Raw genomic sequence first — 22,530 nt, forward strand, 5'->3', positions numbered from 1 at the left:
GCAGATTCAAATTAAGCCGCATCCCATCTTCCGGCCACAACTGCATTCAGCCGAGCGTCTTCGCTCTCGTTAATGTTTTCACCGGAGAGCCAGGCTGCAAGACCACAGGGCTCTGGCCACAGGCGGGAGGAAAAGGGCGCACGTTCTCTTGGGACGCGCTAGCGTCTGGCTGAAGCGCTCCACGGCTGACGGGCCAGGACACAAAGCTGCGCACAGTGTCCTGGGAGCGGGAGCTGTGGGGACGCGCCAGACACCCGAAGCGCAGCTGGGCTGACGAGCAGGCCCTGAAGTGCGGCTCCCTGCCAGGCGGGGGGTTCTTTCAGCCCGGGAGGCACGACCGCGGGCACCCCGTCCTTTGATGCGCCTCCAAGAGCGAGTCTCTACGTTCAACATACAAATGAGGAGTGGTACATGCTTTTCAGGAAGGTATTTTTATCAGTTATTGATGGACAGAACTACTTCGCTCTAAGAGTCGTAAGACAAGGCTAGTTGCAAGACTACAAGACGGAAATATCCTGGGTCTCTCTGACTTCCAGGGCCCAAAGGGCCAGCTCCTGCCGAGAAGGTGAGCGGGAGCCCCGCAAGCGCCGCTCTGCAGCCCTGGCTGCCAACCACATGGTAGAGACAAACTCTCTCTCAGAGACCGGCTGAGAGAAACGCCACTACCCCTGGAGATACTCAACTCTCAAATTTTGCCATTTAAGAAAAGTCCGTGTCAATTCTTCTCAGCATAAAGGTCTCGCTTTGGGGAGAAGTGAGCCTGAATTTTAACTGAGGTCTGGCCCATGGGGGCACTGAGAGACAGAGGGGGCGTTGCTGCCTCCTGGGGGGCCTGCCGCCTGGCCCCCCCCGCCCCCACAACAGCGCCGGCATCTGCACAGCGCTGACGGGCGAGCGCCAGCTGGGGATGTGCACGGAGGCCCTGGAGATGCCTCAGGTCACGCGTCCTTGTCCCCCAGACGAGCAGCACCGGAGAGGGGCTGACTCTGCACTGCGGTCAGGGTGGGCGCCATGCGGCGGGCAGCTGCCTGGGGCGGGGGCAGCGGCCAGGGAGCCGCACGGTGCAGCGCACAGGCCGGCTCGCCCTACTCTGCGCCAAGCCACGGCGACACTGGTCGGGCCCGAGACAACGCCTCAGCGGCGCGAGGCCGCAGCGTGCCTGGGCGAGTCTGAGCAGCCGCCGCACCCCTGCGCGGAGCCTGCTCCGGGGCACCTCCTGCTCACAGCGGGCACGGCCCGCGCAGCCGTCCTCAGCACAAGCGGGCCTCGAGCCTCCAGTGAGAGACCCGGAGCGCCTCAGACAACATCCATCCTCGTCACCGATGGAACCAGCCAGCCTCGGGCGCCTGAGCTACCAGCGCGGGGCTCCCTTCAGCGTGAGTCCGTCACCTGCGGACGACAGCAAAGCGCTGCGTCCTCGTGGCGCCCCAGTGAGACGGACCAGCGTGGCGAGGAGCCGCTTACTTGTTTTAATATTTAAATTAGAACAATACAATAACTAGAAAAAGGTCAGTGCCTCGGTGGCCGTAAACCACATCCATTTCATTATGTGTTTCTCAAAATAATGATGCAAGTGCAGCGACGCCTGTGAGCAGCAGGGCGCCCCCGCCTCCCTGCCCGCGTGGAGCGCGGAGGCCTCTCCGGGAGGGGCTCTAGGGAGGCAGGTTGTCGCCGGCTACGGGCCAGTCTTGCGCGCGTGACAGGAAAGACTGGGAAAGCGTAAACTGACGCGTCAATCTAGACTCGGCTACAGCTTCACGCAAGCAGCGGTGGAAAGGAACGAGGTGCAGCACTCGGCACAGGACACTTTTCAGGACTCCTCCAAAAAACACGACAAAAACTGGTTACGAACAACGGAGCACGTGTTGCCTGGGCAGATGCCAAGCAGCGCGGACCGCGTGGTGACGTGGCTGTCGGGAGGCGCGGGGCGCCGCTAGTCCACTTCCATCTCGCCCGAGGCCTTCGGGTGTGGGGCGTCCCTCGCCGCGTCGCCTCTGCTCTCTGCGCCGCCCTGCCCGCCCGCCGGCCCGTTGTGCTCGGGGTCAGCTCTCGCTTTGTCCTCCGCGACCTCCACGTGCGGCTTGGGCTTGTAGACGACGGGGTTGCAGAAGTTATCCAGTTCCTAGAAACACCAAAGACACGGGTTACATGGAAACTGGTAGGCAACACGCCTCCACTCAGGCGGCGCCCCCGGGGTGGGTGCCAGCTCAGCGAGATGACCGCCAGTGCCCTCTGGGAGGCCGCTGACCTCTGTGACAGCCGCCTGCCCACTCTTTGTTCTGTGTGTGGATCTTCCTAAAATGTGTTCCTTCCCGGTTCACACTTCACAGGGTCATTTATAACTTCATTCTTTAACTTGTGCCTCAGGCGCTATGACGAGTGTCGGATAACGCCTATTCAGCACTGATGTGGAAACAACTTTAAGTGGAATTACATGCACATCTCCACCAACAACCGAATTCTTACAAAATAGCCGCCTTTACTAGAAAGCGAAAGACCAAGCCACGAAACGAAATGCAACCTGAGAACTGAAAAGAAACACAATGTAGATTCTAGTATCTTTGCCTTTTGGTTTTCACAGTCAAAACAGAGAACACTCGTAGATGCTTCTGCAACCTGAAGATCTTCCGAGACCAGGCATAGGCTGGGATGGGGGCAGAGACAGCACCCCGGGGTGTTTCAGAGCGAAAGTCACCCACGGGTCGTGCGCAGCGGTGTCCCTGCGTGTGTGGCCACCGCCGGGCCAAGCCCCTGCAGCTCTGACGCTGGGTTGAAGGATGCAGTGTCCCGGAGAAGCCACAATTGTCCCCCCAAGCTGCGCGGGGGCCATCTGTCCCTGCACGCCAGGGCAGTGGGCACGGACCAGCGGGCATCTCTCAGGGACGGAGGCGGGGCCTCCCCTCACGCTCACCAGACACGCGCGCCCCCTCCCGCGCCTACTCTATCCACCTGGATGCTGACCTTCGTCACAGCCTGTCCCTGGTCTCCACGGCGTTCTCTCTGACCCGTGACATCTTTGTTAGTAACGTCTTTAAGCTGAGAAGTTCCTCTCAGAAACACAAGCTGGCCGTGGCATCTCACACATTTCAAACTCCGTCCAGGGCAGCCCCAGAGGCAGATGCGCCCGCGAAGACGCAGCCCTCTCAGTCAGAGTCGAAAGCCAGCGACACCAAGGCGGAGCCGGAGCCCTGCCCCATCTCTGCGTCACCCTGGAAGCCCAGAGCCCCCGCGTGCCAGTCACACCCAGACGAGGCACTGTTCCAGCAGGTGGCCTAGTTTCTACTTTTCTAGTTTCTTCTGCGAGTTGCTGATTCCTCAAACAATGGCCCCCCTCAGTGTTTCGCGCTGGAGCCCGCGACAGAGCACACAGCTCCTCACCTTGGCCTTGGCAGCGATCTCTGCCACCCGCACTGCGGGGTCCTGAGTGGGGCCCAGCTTGTTCTGCGCGTTCATCCTGCTGTTCAGCCAGCTCATGGCCTCGCCCACGTGCTTCTCCACTCTGTCCACGTCGGCGGGGTCCAGGTGATCGTATCGTTCGTCCTGTTCAAAGAGACACTCCTGAAGGGACAGCTGACAGCCGCGCGCCTCAGTCTGGTGATGATCTGCAGGAAATGCTGGGACACGCTGATCCTGCTGTTCCCAAAGCACGCGGGACGGAGGACACGGGGCAGGGACAGAGGTCGGGGTGGCTTCCAAGACATTGGGTTGGAAAAGAACGACGAGCAGAGGACATTTAGGGCCGAAGTACAAGCCAAGCAAGAGCCATAGGGAAGTGAGGCCACGGGTGCCGGGCAGCCACTGACAAGGAGCGGTGCGCCCCAGCCCTGCCCCCCACCCCAGCCCCGGCGCCCCCTCTGCCCCCTGGCCCTGGCCCCAACTCGCACCTTGGCCCGAAAAGCCTCGATCACCTTCATGACCAGCTGGATCTTTCTGCCCAGGTCGTTGAGCGCCTTCGGCCGCTCCTCGTGCTCCTCAAAGCGTGTCTGGATGGGCTGCCCGTGTCTCTGAGGGGTGGGGGGAGGCTCGTCAGGGGGCGTAACTGGCCCGCAGGCTCAGGTGACCACACTGCCCGTCCAGAGCATCTGCAGAGGCATGGGGTACACAGCCGGCACCCTCCCCGCAGAGGGGCCACCCGCAGTAACAGCCACCCCCTGGAACTTGATTTGTTTATAATTTGTAATTTCAAGGACAGGTGGTGCCGCCCACCCCCACCTGCTTCAGAGTGGGCAGGTCAGGGCACCTGCCAGTCGCTTCTCGCCTGCATACCAGGGACAGGCCAAGCTCCCCAGGGCCCCCAGCGGGCTGCACGACTCACCTTGAGTTCCTGAAGCTTGTCCACGTAAATCTGTTTAGGCTGATCCTCCCCTTCTTCATACAGCCAATTCTCGGTGTCGTCCAGGATGGCGGACAGCTTCTTCAGCTCCTTGTCAGACGTTTAAAAGACATTGTCAGAAATACTCTCCTTAGAAATAAAAACCATCAGAGAAGACAATATTTAAGAATAAAAGATGACATTTCAGATGTTTGTGAACTTATACACCTGTGTTCGCCACACTCCGGATTCCTCCGTGTGCTGGAGACACAGCAGTGACCACAGTCACGGCCGCGGGTCAACAGTTCTAAGCACACAGGGCGGCGCTGACACTTACTTCCTGAGTGACGAATTTCTCGTACACGGAGCCCAGCCTGTCCCGCAGGTCGTACACGTACTCCTCCACGGCGTTCTTGGAGTCGTTTCTCTCCTTCTCCAGCTTATCTTGCATGATCATCTTCCCCTATTCGACGAGTTTCAGGTCATTTGCGCCGCAGAAAGCGCGGCAGGGAAACAAAGACAAGGCGCACGGCAGGCCGGCGCCCGCTCGGCTTAGAAGCAAAGAAACGGACACCGGCGGCGGCGAGGAGGGCGAGCGTCGGAAACCCCCGTCACTGCTGCCGGGAACGTCAAACACCGCAGCTCTCAGCAGAACCAGCTTGGTGGTTCCCCCGAAAGCTCAGCAAAGATCAACGCGACCCGAGGGTGTCGCCCGGACGGCGCTGCGCTGTCAGGCGAGGGGGGTGAGGCCGCGGGACAGCAGCAGACGCTCGGGCCCGCTCCCATAAGCAGGCCGTGCCATTATCTAGTGAGGAACCCCGGAGGGTACAGGCCGCTTCCCCCAACCGCGGGGGGGGCTGGGCACCCCTGACTTCTGCCGAATTTCACGACACGCCAGCACGACGCCTGCATCACCGCAGGTTCCCGTACCTCGTTTTCAATGTAGCTGTTGAGGAGCTCCTGGCCCAGCTGCCGACACAGGCTGCTCTGGATGGGCAGGTCGATGCTCTTGACTTTCCCCTTCTTGGTGGCCTGGTTTGATCGGTCTGGCTTGTCGGAGGGAGCTGACTGCACAGGACATTTGAGAGAGGCGTGAATTTCTAAAGCTGGCGCAGAAACAGGTCTCAGATGAAAGAAAGACCACACGCCAAACCACCACCGCCGACGCAGGCGTCGAGGGCCGCACCTGGGGCCGCGCCGCACACGCCTGCTTCCTCCACCCGCTCACTCCACCTCTTACTTCAGAGACTGCATCGTTTTTCATGAGAAAAAAGTTCATGAAAAACCCTTTTCCTACCAAACAGATAACTTCATGCCATTAGGGCTCATTGAAAAAAAAATCCAGTTTTTAAAACAAATCACTGAAGGGCACTGATCCTGGCTACAGGCTCCCCCTCGGCGCCAGACCGACGGCCGAGCGCACCAGGAATGCACGGCGAAGCCCTAACTGGAAACGCCGTCCTCTGAAAGACAAGCACAGAAGAGCGCCAGAACCTTCGTGCGGGTCCCCGCGTGGTCCAGCTCCTCCTCGGGGGCGGGCTCCGCCTGGCCCTTCCGGTGGCCGTCCTCCTGCTCCGCCTGCGTCCTGCCCTGGGGAGAGTCAGTGCGCAATGACGTGCCGCGTCCCTCCTCGCCAAGCATTTATTCTTAATAAATTGCATCTTAGAGGCCAAGCCTGTTTTGAAACGCGAAGACAGTAAAGCAGGAGCTTGGAAATAAACACACAGATCATCACCTAAGTAAAATGAGCCGCCCGAAGTCCCGTGAGTGAGTCACGGGCGATGCACTCCCTGGAGCCAGAGCCGCGCAGTAAGCGGAAATTGTGCTCTTGCCAGATTCACAAACCAAGAGCTACAAGCGAGAACCCCAGTACTCAATTGGCATGAAAATGCTTTTACAAGGAACTTACTGTGAGCAAGTGATGTGGAAAACAGACGGTATTTATGTATCATATAAACTCAACTCTACTTTCTAAACAGTACTCGGGACATACGGACACGGTCAAAGCAGACGTCTCGTCAGCCCTCCAGCACTCAGAAAAGACCTGAAAGATTTTACAGCCAGGAAGGCGGCCCGCACAGACTCACTGGGTCCTCCCGCCTCTTGCTCTCCTGCGGAACCCCTCGAGAGGCAGAGCTGGGGGCCTCGGAGCGTCTGGGGCTGAGGGACCCGCAGAACCCTGAAGGCAACACAGACAGACGCCGCTTCTGTGCCAGAGGGAAACGCGCGCGCCCATCCACACACGTTCCGCGCAGTTAAACACGTCACTCTTCTGACACGTCAGCCGTTCCCAAGCCAGCAGGGGAGGGGGCCGGGCCGGGCCGGGGCAGGCAGGCAGGCTCGGGTGGCCAGCGCTGTTTTCAGGCAGCTCTGAGAAAAATGCTGCCAGTTAAATGGGCAAAAAGCTTTATCACTTTCAATTTTCAGTTTCCTGAAAACACTCTCCTGTTGTGCTCGCCCCGTGCGTGAACATCCTCACATTCAGAATTCAGCGCTTCTCAATCATTCCTGCGACTCTCATCGCCGGCACTTTCCTACCCAACACTGTTCCCTGTGCCATGACTCCAGCAATTGCTTAAAAATTGCCCCTGTGTGGCCACAGCCTTTTCTTCCAAGCCCGGACGCCTGTTCTCAAGCGCCTGCACTCGCCGGGCTCCTGCGCCTGCTTGGGCCTCCCTCGGGGCGCTCGCTCAGCTGTCCCCACAGCAGGGCTAGAAGACCCCCCAGCTGCAGGCTCAGTGACAGGCAGAGACTGCAGCCCGTCAAAGTGCTGTCAGAGGCTCCACGACCCGGTGGCACGCTCGAGGGTCAACTTCTCTGACTTTGAACTCGACATGGGACGAGACCGGGCGAGACCCGTCACCCTGGACCGACTGCTCTGCACACGGAGCGCTCGCCAGCCCAACACACTAACACCCGCTTCCAGGGGGAACGAGGCCTCGAGCAAAGACGTTCGGGCACACGCCTGCTCACGTGTGCACGACGCTGACAAAGCCCCGGCCGGAGGAGCCGTCCCCAGGGCGGCATGTGCGCCCGTCTCCCGGGGCAGATCCTCAGGGGAAGCTCAGGGGTCACTGTTTTGGGTGTCAGGCAGCGGCTGTCACGACTCTGGGCGTGGGGCGGGGGGACCGAGGGGGGACGGCACCCACCACGTCTTCTCTGCTCTCGTTCTTCAGCGAAGCTTCTGTCTCCATGGGCACGTCGCTGTGGCCCCCCTCCATGCTCTGCTTCTCGATCGCCGCGGCGCTGGCCACGCTGAAGACACCGTGGATGTCCACGCGCACCTTGACCTTCACTTTGGAGCTGTCGCCATCAGACTGTGGAAAAACATTCTGAATAGTGAAGCTCCCTGAGGAAAGAGGAGCTTCCGTTAGTGCAGGGCCTCCGCCACCTCCGCAGGCCGCGCGACCCCGCCGGCGCCGTTGGGGCTGCAGGAGGTCGTGGCTGGCGGCAGGCGTGGCCTCAGGCCACCCCTCCTCACACCTTCCAAGCCCGGCACTAAGACTCAGAAAAGCGAAGCAACATGCCCTAAATCATCAGTGCTGCGGGAGGAGCTGGGATTTCAACCAAGAACACCAGACTAAAGGCAACAGAACTTTGAAGGACTTTAAAGTATTTCCCCAAAGCCCAGATAGCAAAATTCAATTTCTGAGGTTGAAAACCAAATTCTAGTCATCCTGGTAATTTATAAGTAAAGCAAGTTTAAAACTTCTGGATTTCTCCTACAGCAAAATTGCTAAGTTATAGTTACTGAACTCACACACATCATATTAAATTAAATTTTAAGAAGTCTAGATTGTGCTTCTCAAAAAAAAAAAAAAATCTCAAATATAAAACGAGCAGGAGTGGCAGAAGCACTGTGCAGTAGGAAGCCTTGCTCCCCTCGCCGTGGGCTAACACCCCCATGCTGGGCGGCTCGGAGCCGGGTCTCAAGGACAAAGTTTCGCATCTTCTCAGCTACCACGAGCCCTGCTCTCCCGACTGTCACGTCGCTGTCCCCAGAGCCACTCCAGCTGCTGCCGGCACCCGGGGCCTGACCCAGCACGCAGCCGGCACCTCCCCACCTTTGCAGTCAGTGTTTCCATAAAAAAAAAATCCTCGAGCAAACTTTCCGGGCCAAGGACAGGACATTTTAAACATGGAAATCTAAGTGAATTAAAAATACTCAAAGCTGTTACTCTAGAAATAAATGCTGAGCGCTAAATAGACCGAGTCTAGAAATAAACATGAACGTCTTTCTTCAAAAACTCCATGCTGGCTTAGCCGGGACAGTCACTTATGTTTCCTTGATTCAAGTGTTAACATTATTTACCAAGGGCAAAACTGTATGCGTGTTCTCTCACCAATGTGTGGGTCGGGATAAGGCACTTCATGTAAATTAGTATAAAACGCTTCTAGTTCAAACGGTTCCTTCTTGTGGAAAGTAATGACCTTTGAGAACGGGGCGGGATGGTTCTTCGAGAACACTTCACATTCCCTGAAACACAACGGGAGGCGCAGTGAGCGGCCGCAGACAGAACCCACCTCCCCGCAGCGCAGGAGCACGCCGGCCAGGCCTCTGGCACACGGGGAGAAGAACCCACTGCTTTAGTTAGAAACATACATCTGACAGGTTTCTGGCTCGAAGTGCTGTCCTTCAAAGAGAAAAATTCCTTGAAAATAGGTATATTTTAAGGCCAACCCACAGGGATTATTTTTTATTCATGTCTGAGGACCAAACCCGTTCGTTTCCAACATACTTGTCATACGTGACCCTTCTTTTTCCAGGTCTCTTAAAAGAAGTTTTTTTTTTTTTTAATTTGGAAATACTGTCCAACTTACAGGAACAAAATAAAAAGAGCAGGACAGGGCCCCTGCACCCCCCGCCAGCCCTGCCACGAGCCCTCGCCGGCGCCCGCCCCCGCCCCAGAGGTCGGCCGGTGCGTTTCCCGGCGTGTCCCAGCAGGGGCGGCCTCAGCACCACAGCACAGCCGCTCCCGCGGCCCTGCCCGCCTCTCAGCGGATGGGGTGCTGCCCCATGTGGCCTCCGCTCCAGGACAGGACTTTACAAGACCTACAACTCGTACTGCGACAGAGCTGGCTCACAGAGGCCACCACGCTGCCGTGTCACCATGTGAGGTGAAAACCTCACAGTCGAGGACCCTCCATGCAGCTCCAGGGGCCAGAGCTGCGCTGTCCAGCGTGGGCCTGGGACACGCCGCCTCACGTTTTCCTCGAGATCTCCGATTCCCTTAACTGATGTTAAACATAGTGTTTCCTGACTCAAAATGGACGTTGCCACATGCCCCTTGGACACTCTGCCAGCCAGTCAGGTCAGGGTCACCATGCCAGTTTTTGAAATTTGTGCAAAAATTCAATTTCTCGGGGGTACGATGTATCCCTTCTGCAAGTAGTCAGACAGAGCACTGGACACACAGACTGTGACCTCAGCTACGAGGCCCGCTAGGCCGGGCCAGCAGGCCGCGGGACAGGAGTGTGGATGCTAATAACGGCAAGAGAACGCAGCTCAGACGGGTCCGAGACACGGACGCAGCAACAAAGGGGTGTTTTGTTTTCTCACTATTAGAACATTAAATTTGAAAGTACAGGAGAAAATGACCTGAAACAGGTGACCTCGTGCAACGTCAGCAGGACCATAAATCGATAAACTTTTCAGTGGCTCCCTGGTCATCTCACATAAGAACAATTCCCAGCCCTCAGCTCCATTCCTCTCCCACATCGTAATGCTCCAAGCACAGCCCCGCGGGGGCAGGCGCCCAGGCCGCGGCTGACGCGCGAGTGAGGAAGCACCGACACAGACCTGGAGCTACACAGACGAGCGTGCATGTGTCAAAAACGCACGCGTTTGCATTTTTGGTTCTTCAAAGAGAAAGACCGACCCCCCCCCACACACCCACGCGCCGCTGTCCCCAACGGCCTGTCCATGTTTCTTTTTTTCAAACGTTTTATTTAAAAGCCCTTGAGAATTTTTAGTGTCAATTCCTCCAATCTAGAATAGAAAAGCAGGTGTGCTTGTTCACGACCCCCTCCGGCCAAGGTGGTGAAAGTAACTCACCCAGCTCCATCTTCCAAAGAGGTCTTCCACCTTAGAGTGATCGAATACGGAACAAGGTCTGTTATGGAAAATTCACGCACTTTAAATGCTGGTGAGAGAATCGCACACTGAAAATAGAAGATACACCACACGTCTCAGCAAACAAAACCTACCCAAATGACCCTGGTTGAACCACTTAATAATAGTGACATTTAAAAATTACTGCTTCTGGGTAACAGCTAGTTAAAAGCGAGAAAGTAACTCTCCCTGTAATCTTTCGAAAACTTGTAAAAAATATTTAAAAATTGTAAATAAAAACTTCAAATGCGAATAACTGAGAGAATTTATAAATGTTTCACTATAGCTACATGTTATCCTGCGGTAATTTAAAAACAGAAAAGGAAAGACACAAGGCTTCATTGCCGGGAATAACTTCAACTCCCTTTTCGCCTACTGACAAGTGGGGGCCCCAGAGCACTCACGCCCCTGTCGGCCTCTCGCCCTGTTTCTGGCAAGATACACATTCTAGGGACACAGAGGCTCCCGCCACACCTGCAGCGCGCAGCCCCTGGCGACGGCCTCGTCGGCGTTCAGCGTGGTGCTTATGTCCTTGAGGAAGAACCTGGAGATCTGCTCCTTCACTGCGGGGATCCGTGTGGCGCCCCCCACAATCTCAATGCTGCTGATGTCTTCCCGCTGCAAGTCTGGCGAGCACAAAGTTCTCCACTGAGGACTGCAAGACAGGCTTTATGTCCGCAGCAGACCCCAGGAAGGGCTGCTTTAAAACACGCACTTTACTTGCTCAATAGAAGACACAGTGAAAAGAAGAGGGAAACAAATTTTGTAAAAAAAGGCAAAATTTAAGTAGCAGCAGCTGCGCCTGGCCTACACCTGGGACAGACGAGCCCCCAGGGCTTTGAAGGGACACTCCAGAGACCTGCGATCCTCAAGCTCCCCAGCAGCTGTGCTCAGCGGCTCAACCAAAGCCTTGGGAGAAGCGACCGTGCCCCACCTCCGCCCCCCTTCCACCTGCGCCGCGTCTCCGCGGTCACGTACGAACACGCGCAAACACGGGCCGCAGCCACCCGGCCAGCCCCGGCGCCCCGCCCTCACGAGCCACCACCTCCGGCGGCCGAGCCCCACTCACTCGACTGCTCCATGACGGCCTTCAGCGGGGGCTCCACCCTGGCCAGGAGGGACGCACACAGCTGCTCGAACTGGGCCCTGAGAGGAGAGCAGAGAAGGCCCGTCACTCGGGACAGAGCAGCAAACACACCTAAAACAACACGGAAACACAGACACAGCCCGGGCGCGCGGCACCTGTTCATCTTGCTGGACACGTCCAGGTCGTTCATGAAGCACTCAATGTTGAGCGGCAGGTCCGAGGCGTTGGCGCTCATCAGCTTTTTCAGCTTCTCGCACTCCTGATACAGGCGCAGCAGGGCACGCGAGTTTTCCTTCACGCTGATCTTGTACTTGGCCTGGAACTCGTCGCAGAAGTAGTCCACCAGCGCCTCGTCGAAGTTCCTGCCTCCCAAATAGGGGTCAAAGGTCGTGGCCAAGACCTGTCCAATCGTAAGGTCGGAACTGAATTTTCAGAAACAGAGGCTTTCCAAAAGCCCAACTTTTAACATTGAAAATCAAAGCCAACGAACGGGTCAGAGTCACGGGGTGCTAAATTTTGGAGCCACTTGCAGCAGCACATCCACCCACTCGGGATTATTTGCTGTAGGTGACAGATTCTGATACCGTGACTCAAAGCAGAATCTCATTTTGAAACAGCTAAGTCGGGACCATCAAAGCTCAGCCTCTCAGACCCTCCGGTCCAGAGCCCCACACGCGGGCCCACACCCACGCGGCAGAAACCAGCGCCCCAGGCATGCAACGCCAGCCCAACAGCTTGAGCCAGCGGCCTGGAAGCGCGCGCCAGTCGGTCGGCCGGCTGGGAGGGCAGGATTAGACCTTCTGACTGTGGTTAAAAAGAAGACTTTTCAGAAGAACACAGAAGGGGCCTCCCTGGTGGCACAAAGGGTTGAGCACCACACTATGAAGCTGTCCCCAGCCTCTGCAGCACGAGTTTGATCCCCAGCCGGCCAGGGAGCGACCCACATGGCAGAGAGACCTCTCCTTTCTTGCCCGCTGCTCCCCTCAGCAGTGTGTCTCAGTGGATCTGCCTGTTCTGCTCCCCGCTCTGTCTCTGGTGAATCCTCTCACCCCCCCGCACCTCTGGCCTGTGCCCCAGCTCCTGTATGCATCAATAAATAAATCTGGAAAAAAAAAAAAACCTACTGTTAAAAAAAAAAGAGAACACGGAAGAACACAAAAGAATATGCGGGAGCCCGAAAAAGGAGAGCAGAACGTGGCGGCGACGCCAGGACACCTCAGCTTGCTGAGAGACAGCCTGTGGCCAAGGACACAGGGGCAGCTGCCCACGGCCCGGGGCGGACGTCACACTGGACACCCCCTGCAGAGCTGAGCTGGTGGCCGGGGCCGGGGACAGTGGTGCTGGCGGGGGCCTGAGTGTCTGAGGCGCCCCCGCAGGCCACGCGGGGAACGGCGACAGCCCTGCCAGGGTCGGGCCTGCCCTAACCAATCGCCACGTCCGGCCCGTAGGTGACCAGCGCCAACGTCCATCCCCCGGGGAGGAAGGCCAGAGTTTCCTCGGGCTCTCGAAGGGGCCCAGGACATCAAAGTCACAGACAGCTTGAAGGATCTACCGGGGAAGGAAGGAAAACGTCCTTTTCTGATTAAACGAAAATTCAAGACTAAAGAGCAAGGGTGAAACCAACTTATCGAAAACGACTCTATGTTCAGAACGCGATGTCCCCCTTCAACTCCCCGGCGACGAGGGTGTCGTCACCAACACAGCACGAGGCCTCCGAAGTGCTGGGCGCCAGCGCCTCACCCCCCGCCAGCCCAGGCACGCGTGTGACGGGCGAGGAGCCGCCGTCACGGTGCGCACACGCCCACCAGGCTCTGGGGGGCCGGCGCCGGCAGCCGGGCAGGCACTCAGGGTGCGGGCCCGCCCTGCGGACCCTGCTCCCACGCGTGCTGGGGGAGGCGGCGCGCGCTCCCGGGGGCTGACTCGGCACCTTGGGGACAGCAGCAGCTCCCACACGACGGCACTCCCCGGTGGCGCGCCAGCACCGCATTCCAGCGGCTCACTTGCTCCGGCCCGGTTCCCAGTGGGCGCTGGGATGGCCCCAGGCGGGGACCCTCAGGATGGGGAGGGCGGGGGAGGGGCGGGTCCAGGTCACAGTCTTCCGTGCAGACCACGGTCTGACCGCACACCCTCATGTGTCGCTAACCCGAAGCGCGGCAGAGCGCTGACCGACTTACTTTGAGCTTCCCCTTGTTGAAAGCACACACGGAGACCTGGTAGGCAGAATGGCCCATGTCGATAAAGACCACGTTCCTCGGCCTCTCATCTAAGGAGGGCAGGTCCTGCTTGTAGATCCCATAGGCCAGCGCGACTGCAAGGACAGGCAGGCAGGTGAGCGCCGGCACGGCGGGCACTCGGGAGCGAGCGAGAAGCCACCCAGAGCCACGCTGCAGTGTAGACGCAGCGGAGCCGCCGCCATTGTCAGGCCAAAGCACGCGGTGTCATTTGGCTGACGGTCCGTCTTACTTCCCCTCCCCGCCAACCCTCCATGTTCGCACTTCTCAGGCGAGGGCAGCCAGCACATCGGGCTGAGCCGCCGGGCACTGGCCAGGAGAGGACTGGGCGGCATTTTCCTGGCGGAGGCTGGGGGCGGGCGCTCACCGGCCGTGGTTTCGTTCATCAGCCTCAGACAGTTCAGCCCCGCGACCTGGGCCGCGGCCATCACGGACCTGCGCTCGGCGTCGGTGAAGAAGCTCGGGATCTGGGGTGGGAACAAGCGAGCACGGCGGTCTGGGTCTGAGGGCAGCTTCGCCCAGACACGCATAGTGGGCCAGTGCAGGGCAGCTGCGCTTGAACGTGTAGCTTAAGGCCAAGCAGCAGCATTGGGGGGCGGGGGGAGTCCCGGTCCCGCTGGGCGGCGCTGGCCCTGGCACCTGCCGGAGCAGGGGGCAGGGGAGCGCGTGGCTCCCCAAGTGCGCGGCTGCAGCAGGAGGGGTGCGGACCGCTGCGGTCAGTAGTCCAGGCCAGGCCACAAGCATGGTGTCTGTCCCAAATTTTTTTTCCCCAAAGATTTATTTATTTATACAAGAACTGGGTACAGGCGGAGAACGCGGTGCGGGCTGGCGCTCCTGGGTCCACACCCGTGGGAGTTCCCACGAGGAACGTCTGACTCATCGTTTAAGAACAGGCCTTTCTTTCTGATCCAGAACACACACCGTTGTGAGTTCCCAACTGGGAACTTTCAACCTTGGTCATAAAATGAAGGTCCCGGGGGCGGGACACCAAGTGTCACCGAGGGGCCAGGGCGCAGCCGGCCCGCCCTCCGACGCCGCACACGCCGGCTTACAGCAGCCCTTCGCAGGAGGCCCAACCCTGACTTCACCCAACGCGGTGACCTTTGTAAACCGTGAAGCCGGGCCTGGCTGCACGCCCGCTGAGGGCAGAGAGGAAAGACGCGTGGCGGGAACGGCCACCTACGGAGATGACACAGTCGGCCACCGGCTTCTTCAGGGCGTTCTCTGAGGTCTCCTTGAGCTTGGCCAGCAGCATCCCAGTGACCTGCTCGATGGCAAACGGCCTCTCCTCCTCGAGGTACCGCACCTGTGGCACAAGGGAGGCCTTTTCGGGGGGCCGCCGCCTTGGCCGCCCCAGGAACCCTGCCTGGGATGGAGCAGGCCCCAGCTGGGCCCCCGCCCTCGTCAGGGCCAGAGCGGGCTCCAGGCGCGGCCGCCTGCCCAGCAGCAGGCGTGCTCACTCGCTGCCCAGGCGAGCACCAGGGACTCGGAGCGAAAGTCTTTCTTTCGGAAGTTAGGGCCCTTCCTGGGTTTCAAGTGAGCGCCCAGTGATATAATTTTGGGGGACGGAAACAAGATCAGGGGAGAAAAAGGCAAATCTTCTGAGAATGCAGCTGGCCCACACTGCCCGGTGTCCCCAGGGGCAGCTGAGTGAACACGAGGGGCTCACAGGCCATTTCAACACCGTGCTGAGGCCAGTGGCCACTCCCCGGGCTGGGGCCCGCGGCTCAGGACGTGACGTGTCAGCGCATCTAACCGAGGACATGGGCTGTGGTGTGGGCCGGGGCAGCGCCCACCCCAGGCGGACATACTGGGGAGAAGAATACGTGTCCCCCGGCCCCAGGAGCAGGTCCTGGACTCGGTGGCACTCAACCCCGGAGGAGCTTCAGGGGCATCCGTCTCCAGGGGCGCTTGCGCGCGCGCGTGCCCACACGCACCTGAACGGCTTTGATCATTCTAAGATGGACTTTGAGACAGATCTGAAATGGATACTCATCTATTTCTGATACACGCTGAGTCACGATCAGGTGTGATACGGAGCCGCTGCTCGTAAGCACGCGGAGAAGGGCAGGTGCACAGAACGGGGGCGGAGACTCCAACGCTGCGGCCTCAGCCCGAGCAGCGGCCGCGGGCCTGGCTGGTGCGCGCGCGCACAAATAGGTGACGCAACCATGGAGGGAAGCCCCAGCGCACGTCCCGGGACACGGAGCTAAAACCCCAGCCCATCCCTTGCCCGGAGCAAGAGCCGCGCCAGGATGTCACCCCGTCCTTCCACACAGGGGACCTGCGTCGGGGTGGCTGGCAAACCCGGGGCCTGCTCTTTCCACATTGCATCTGCCTCTGGCCCTTAAAAGCGGGCAACCTTCAAGCTCTCCAGGCGGTCACCTTTCCTTGAACACACCGGCGACCGCCGGGCGAGCCGCCCCTCCCCGCGCCACGGCTCACCTTCACGCCCGCGCTGCCGTTGGGCATCTTCTGCAGCTCGTAGGGGAGCCGGATCCGCTCCGTCTGCACGATGGGATCATCGAACGATCGTCCGTGCAGCTTCTTGAAGCCATGGAGGGTGTTTCTGACATTTGTGACTATCTGTTGGCAGGAAACGCCGCTGAGCTCTTCATGAGCGCAAAGAACACACGGCCCCAGCGCCGAGAGCCCCGCCCGCCCGCCGCGTCCCCTCGGCCTCCCGCTCTGACGCAGCACCGAGGCCGCCACCTTCCCAGGAGCGAGGCCGACACGGCTCATGTTCCCACGCAACGCCGGGCACCGCGTCTCTTTGGTTTTGCTCCACAATCCTGTTCTAGCGAGTTCGTGTTGTTCTCTGATTTCTTTCCACCGTCATTCCTGTGCGTGTTACTGAAACTATGGCTTTTACCGTCCTGCTTCCTTTCCCCGTCACCATCTAATTCCTTGTGACATTTCTCGCCCACGAACCTCAGTGCTCCCTGCGCAGCCGAGAGGCTCCGAGGCCGGGTGAGGGCCCTTCCCCGCGGCCTGCAGCTGTCAGGGTTTTAAAGCCGAGGCCTGCATGCTTTGGGACAGCAGTATTTCTTGTAGCTACAACACGCTCAGACTGCGGAGCCGGACGGGGCTGGCGCCCTCGGGACCTCTAAAGCCGAGCAGCCCCTGCTCTTGACTAATGACACGGAAGCGGCAGGGACGGCCAATTCCCTCGTGGTCTCTAGCGCGTCAGGAAGCATCCCTTCACCGCCTGCTGTGCGCAGACGCCCGGAAGCCCCACCAGGGAGGCGCGCCCTCTGGGGTGACTGCTGACATCAGGGCCCGCGCAGAGCGGACCCGGGAGAGGAGGCCGACACGCTCGCTCACAGGCCAGTGACAGCTGAAGAGAAAATCCCGGGGTGAAGGACTCGGCTATCCCCACAGAGTCAGGAGAACAGGCCCCCTGCAGAGCGACTTTGGGAAACACCAGCCTCTGCACTTATGAGGAAAAGCAGCAAAAAGAAAGTAACTTCGTAAAGAAAAGGGACCGAGAAACACTGGGGTGTGGTTCAGAGCCCAGCCCGGGAAGGCAGAGCCCGCCCTCCGCTGTCCGAGGCCCAGCCGGAGCCGCCCTGGGGGCCGGGAGCTGCTCCTTCCTCTCCCCGGGCGCCGCTGGCCCCTGGACGAGACGGGAGGTCCCCACAGGAAGGGGCCCGGCAGGGGAAAGCCCAGGTCACGCGGCGGCGCCCCCCGACCAGGAACGTCCTCAGTCAATGCTTCACAAGCCGAAGCCAGCCGTGCAGCCTGCCAGAGACCGCGGGACCTTCCCGCCGGGGCCGCCGGCCGCTCACCTGGCTCTTGGCCGCGTTCCCGATGGCGCGCGTCCTGGACCCCAGGGAGATGCAGGCCCTGCGGGGGAGACACACGCTCGTCAGAACCCCGCTTCTCCTCGTACGGGATGAATTTACAAGAATCATATGTTGTTCTTAAAATGGGTCACTGATGACCAAGACTTGACAACTTTTAAGCTGGGAAGTGTCAGAATTAAGTCACAGGGGCTGCCCGTGGCGACGGGGCCGGCCGGTCACTGTTCTCAAACTGGCCTGGCCTGGGGACTGCAGCCGTCGCCCACACTCGGTGAGGTCAGGCTGCTCGGCCTCACACAGCAGCTGGGCAGCCTCGTGGACATTCCTGGCTGAACCTGCCCCGGGGGCGATGGGGAAAGGTGACTGCTCTGGACGCAGGGCTGCCCTTGTCATTACTGCCGTCAGCAGAACTCTGCTTCTAACAGCAGGTGGGCAGCAGCCCTTGCACCAAGCTGCCACTTCAGACCATGAACGAGCGCTCCCGTGGCCTCCGCAGGCGCTGCGGTGACTGCGCCCGGCAAGCGTTTGCGGGCACTGCCCGCGTGCTGGTTACCCGCACCGGCCTTGGCATCTACAGGAGAAACGAGCACAGAACACAGGATGGCGAACGCTACTGCCAGGACAACAACCACCAGAGCGCACAGGGCTTGAGAACAGCCAGCAGCAGAGGCGGCCTCCACGTCAAGGCTCGGAAGGGAGCGCACTGATCTGCGCCTGCTCTGGCGAACAGCACCACGTCCCTGACACGCAGGTGTGTCTGCCCTCAGCGCCAGCCCCGGCGAGCCTCCTGGACGCCCAGCTCCTCCGCTGAGCCTCCGACGGGTGCTGTGGCATCCTCAGGAAAGACCCAACCCCACCCCTACAAGGAGGCCCTTCCTTGTCTTCGCCGCTGCCCTGCCCTGAGGCTTCCACCTCAGCTCACTGACTTGTCTCTGGAACGCACAAGCACGCTGCTGCCTCGGGGCCTTTGCACAGGCACCTCTCCCTTCCTGCGGCGCTTCCAATCCAGCCACATGGCCTGAGCCCTCCCCGCGTGCGCCGCTCAAATGCTGGCCCGTCGGGGGCACCTCCGTGGTCTCCACAGACCCCTGCTCCTCCCCAGCATAGCCATCTCCAGGGGCGATGCCTCGATGGCTGCGCAGCATGCGTGAGCTGATGCGCTGCACGCCAGGGTGGAGCTCCCCAGGGCAGATGATGCACCCCCATATCCACACCCCCACCCTGTGCTGTCCGACATGGAAAGCACCAGCAGCGTGCGGTGTGCACAGTCAAATAACTCAACAAATGCTGCCCCTGAGCGTCCTCCCGGCAACACGTGGCCCAGAGAGGACTGAGAGCAGCGGCGCGGGGGCGGGGGCACCGTCCCGGGGGGCCTGGTTCTCGGGAAGGGGCTCCCTGCAGGCAGGACAGTGGCTCCTGAGTCCAGCCGTCTGCGAGCCCGAGGGGCCCAGCTGACAGACAGCGGCCCGGACCGTGCAGGCCTCGGGGGATGGGCTGAAGCTGAAGTCCGCGTTGGTGGTCACGGCCCCTCCAAGCCTCTGAAGGCGGAGAGAACACACGCCGCCTCCCAGCAGCACCAACTGGCGAGGAAGGAGCCCGCGAGTGAGCTTTGTGGGGGCTGGACAGACACCACAGGGCCCGGGAAGGCTAGCAGAGGGTTCGGGCCGTCAGTCCGGCGGGCACGGCCGGCCACACGGTCAGGGTGCGCTCACGGCGCAGAGACCTGGAGGGGGTAGGTGGCCCCGGTGCAGTGCAGAGTTTGGGGCGTCATCTTGGCCACGGTGTGAACTGCTGGCAAGAGGGCCCCGAAAGATCAGTGACCGAAGTCGGGACGGGCAGCTGAGACAGGAAGAGACCAAGGCAAGACACGGGGGTGGGAGGGGGGCCAGGGCGCTGCTCCACTCCCCGCGGGGCGTCCCAGTGGCAAGACCAGGCGCTGGCTCTGGCTGCTGTCACTCAGCGGAGCTGGGATGGGGAGGGGAAAGTGGGGGGGACCCGGAGTGGGGGGCCCCCATACAGGGCAGGTGGACCGAGGCACCTGGCAGGCACCCGCAGGGCGTGGGTGAGCTGGGACGTGAATGTGATGGGGCAGGAGGGACGGCACCGACCTCCAGCAGTGACCTGGTGAGACGGGCGAACAGGACGCAGCAGGATCGGGGTGCAGGTGACAGCCTCCCCGCTCCTGCAAAGAGCCCCGATTCCGCAGAGTCTGCGGGTGCAGCTTTGCGCTCCCGGCTGAATCTCAGGGCTCCCCTTCTCAGAGCCCCAGGTCCAAGGACACCGACTCGGCGGTCACCACACCCAGGTTCTCGGGACCCTGCACCGTCACTTCACAGGAGCAGCTGCGGAGGTGCCACCTCACTCGGTCACGCCGGGCGCGTCCGCGGCGACAGCCAGCGCGGGACGCCTGGCGACACCCAGGTCTGGCCCACAGAGAAGCCAACTCGCAGAGCGAGGCCTCTCAGCGCCCGCCCGGCTTCTGCTTTCTTTCCGCAAGATTCTAGAGAAATACCTGCCGGGCCTCGGGAGAATCTAAGCAAACACCCGTTCTCTCTCCAGCTCGTCCCTGTCTTAGTCCTCGCAAGGGGCTCACAGACACGCGCAACACGCCTTGACACGCCACTCGGAGGACTCCCGGGCAAGGCCGCGCTCACCCGCAGACGCCCCCGAGCCACCCCCAGCGCGGGGTTCAGCTGCGGCCGCAGGCGCCGCCGTGTCTCAACCCCCCAAACACACTGCGGCGGTGCCCGAGACCCACAGGCGGCTCAGAGGCCCGGAGAGGCCCGGGCTCCGGACCAGCGCGCGACTGTCCAGGCCGCTGCAGGGGGAAGACGAGCCCAGAGACCCACGGCCGGGCGCGGGAGCAGCGCGCCTGTGGGGGGACGGCCTCTCTCATCGGGCTGAGCGCGTCGGGCCAGAAAACACGCAGGGCGGCCGGCGGGACCCCACCCCCGAGAGCCGCCCCTAAGTCCGTGAGCTGCTCCCCGTCTCCGGGGAGGGCGCGGGCCTGTCCCAGCAGCCCCGTCCAGCGCCCGGCTCTCCCGGCTGGCGGCCACGCGCTCCTGACCGCCCGGCAGCCGAACGGCGCCCCAGGAGCGCGGCCCCGGCGCCCACCACGGTCAGCCCCTTGGCCAGCTGGACTCAGCCAGCGGGGGCTGGGGGCTGGGGGAGGGCAGGCCCTGGGGCGCGCCCAGCTCCCCCGCTAGAGGCCCAGGGCGCCCCACCCCGCAGGCCGCGGCCGGAGCGTCTGCGGGCGGCGCTGGCGTGGACACGCCTTGGCCAGGGCCCTGCTGCCCACACGGCACGGGGCGCAGAGCCCGCAGCCCAGCCGGCGGGGCCCAGGGGGGCCCGGGCCCCGGGGCAGCGCAGATGCCGAGCCGCGGGGCCGCCTCGGGGCGAGGCTCCAGCGCAGAGGGGCGGCCCCCGCGGCCCCGCGGCCCGGGAGGGGCGGCAGCTCCGGCCCGCTCCGGCCCCCCCCAGGATGTCGCCCCCGCCCGGGCCCCAAGTCACGAGTCCTCACGGCCACCCGCGGGGGACACGGGCTCCAAGAGAAGGCGGGACGGCCTGACCCGCACCCCCTTCCGCGCAGACACCCCGAACTCCAAGAGACCCCGGGGCCGCCCAGGCTTCCGGGACGGAACCGAGCAGCGCACAGACCCGCCGCCCGCAGCCGGCCCGGCGCCCCCGCCGCCCCTCGCCCCCGCGCCCGCACTCACGGGGTGCACCTGTCGCTGTACTCGTTGGCGACCGTCTCGATGCCGCCGCTGCGCGCCACGGCCACGTAGCAGGTGAGGAAGCCCAGGTCGATGCCCACCACCGACATGCCCGCGGGGGCCGGGGCGCCGCGCCGCGCCCGCGAGTCCTGGGGGTCGGAGAGTGGGCGCCGGCCGCCGGACCCCCGCCGCCGCCCGCCGCCCGCCCGCCGCCCGCCCGCCCGGCGGTTACCCGCCCGCCGCCCGCGCGCGCAACGGCCGCCGAAGGATCTGGAAGCCGGCGGGGCGGGCGGGGCGGGCGCGGGGCGGGCGCGGGGCGGGGCGCGGGCGGGCGGGCGGGGCGGGCGGGGCGGCGCGGGGGCGGGCGCGGGCGGGGGCGGGGCGGGCGGGGCGGGGCGGGCGGGCGGCGCGGGGCGGGGCGCGGGGCGGGCGGGCGGGGCGCGGGCGGGGCGCGGGGCGGGGCGCGGGGCGGGGCGGGCGGGGCGGGCGCGGGGCGGGGCGCGGGCGGCGGCGGGCGGGCGCGGGCGGGGCGCGGGGCGGGCGGGGCGGGGCGGGCGGGGCGGGGCGGGGCGGCGGGCGGGGCGGGGCGCGGGGCGGGGCGGGGCGGGCGCGGGGGGGCGGCGCTGGCGCACTGCGGAGGGGGGCCCGGCCCGCGGCACCTCGGGGCGCTGGGGGGTGCGCGCGGCCGCCGCCGGGCTGCACTACGGCCGGTCGCCCGCGGCATCCGGCGCCCCCCGTCCCCCCCCAGCAGCGCCCCCCCCCCAGCGCCCGGCCACCCACCCCAGCCCGACCCCGCGCGGCGCCCCCGGCCAGCGCCCCCCGCCCGCCCCGCGTGCCCCCCGCGCCCGCTCTGCGCGGTGGTGGCGCCCTTCGTGGGGCCGCGCCCGGGGAGGCGCCCTGCGCGCCGGGCCGTCCGGGACGGGGCCGCGGAGCCCATCCGAGGGCCCCCGCCCCCCCCCCCCCCCGCCGGAGCAGGAAACGCGGGGTGCGGGCGGTCTGCGCCTCCCCGCGCCCCGCCCGCCCGGCGCGTCCTCGCCCACTCACCGCGGCCCGCGCCCCGCGCCCCGCGCCCGGGTCCTCGCGGGGCTCCCGGTCCTCGCGGGGCTCCCGGTCCTCCTGGGGCTCCCGGCTGCCCGCGCTCTGGTCCTCCTGGGGGTCCCGGGTCCTCGCGCCCCGGTCCTCGCGGGGCTCCCGGGTGCCCGCGCCCCGGTCCTCCTGGGGGTCGCGGCTCCCAGTCGTGGTGGCCGCCAAGCGGACCCGGCCCCCCGCTTG

The 22,530-nt window shown here is 62.7% G+C and overlaps 1 protein-coding gene across 2 annotated transcripts; it reads right to left on the reverse strand.

Annotated features, from left to right (window-relative positions):
* Positions 1-1,194: 1,194 nt before the first annotated feature.
* On the reverse strand, positions 1,195-21,386 carry HSPA4L (heat shock protein family A (Hsp70) member 4 like). Of its 2 annotated transcripts, XM_037496265.2 has the most exons (19): positions 21,262-21,386; positions 17,531-17,588; positions 16,188-16,328; positions 14,926-15,048; positions 14,110-14,209; positions 13,686-13,819; positions 11,667-11,911; positions 11,494-11,570; positions 10,899-11,050; positions 10,368-10,474; positions 8,656-8,789; positions 7,462-7,661; positions 5,807-5,902; positions 5,243-5,380; positions 4,650-4,775; positions 4,316-4,423; positions 3,885-4,004; positions 3,379-3,540; positions 1,195-2,122 (listed from the first exon to the last, which is right to left on the reverse strand). In XM_037496265.2, exons 1-19 carry the CDS (start codon positions 21,366-21,368, stop codon positions 1,934-1,936), a joined length of 2,517 nt encoding a protein of 838 aa, XP_037352162.1. In that variant the 5' UTR covers positions 21,369-21,386; the 3' UTR covers positions 1,195-1,933. The 2 variants fall into 2 exon arrangements, with proteins under 2 accessions (XP_037352162.1, XP_037352163.1); XM_037496266.2 differs by lacking the exon at positions 5,807-5,902.
* Positions 21,387-22,530: the final 1,144 nt, after the last annotated feature.

The sequence above is a fragment of the Talpa occidentalis genome, unplaced genomic scaffold, assembly GCF_014898055.3.
Source record: "Talpa occidentalis isolate TD23 unplaced genomic scaffold, MPIMG_talOcc4v2.1 talOcc4.8, whole genome shotgun sequence".
Taxonomy (NCBI): Eukaryota; Metazoa; Chordata; class Mammalia; order Eulipotyphla; family Talpidae; genus Talpa; species Talpa occidentalis.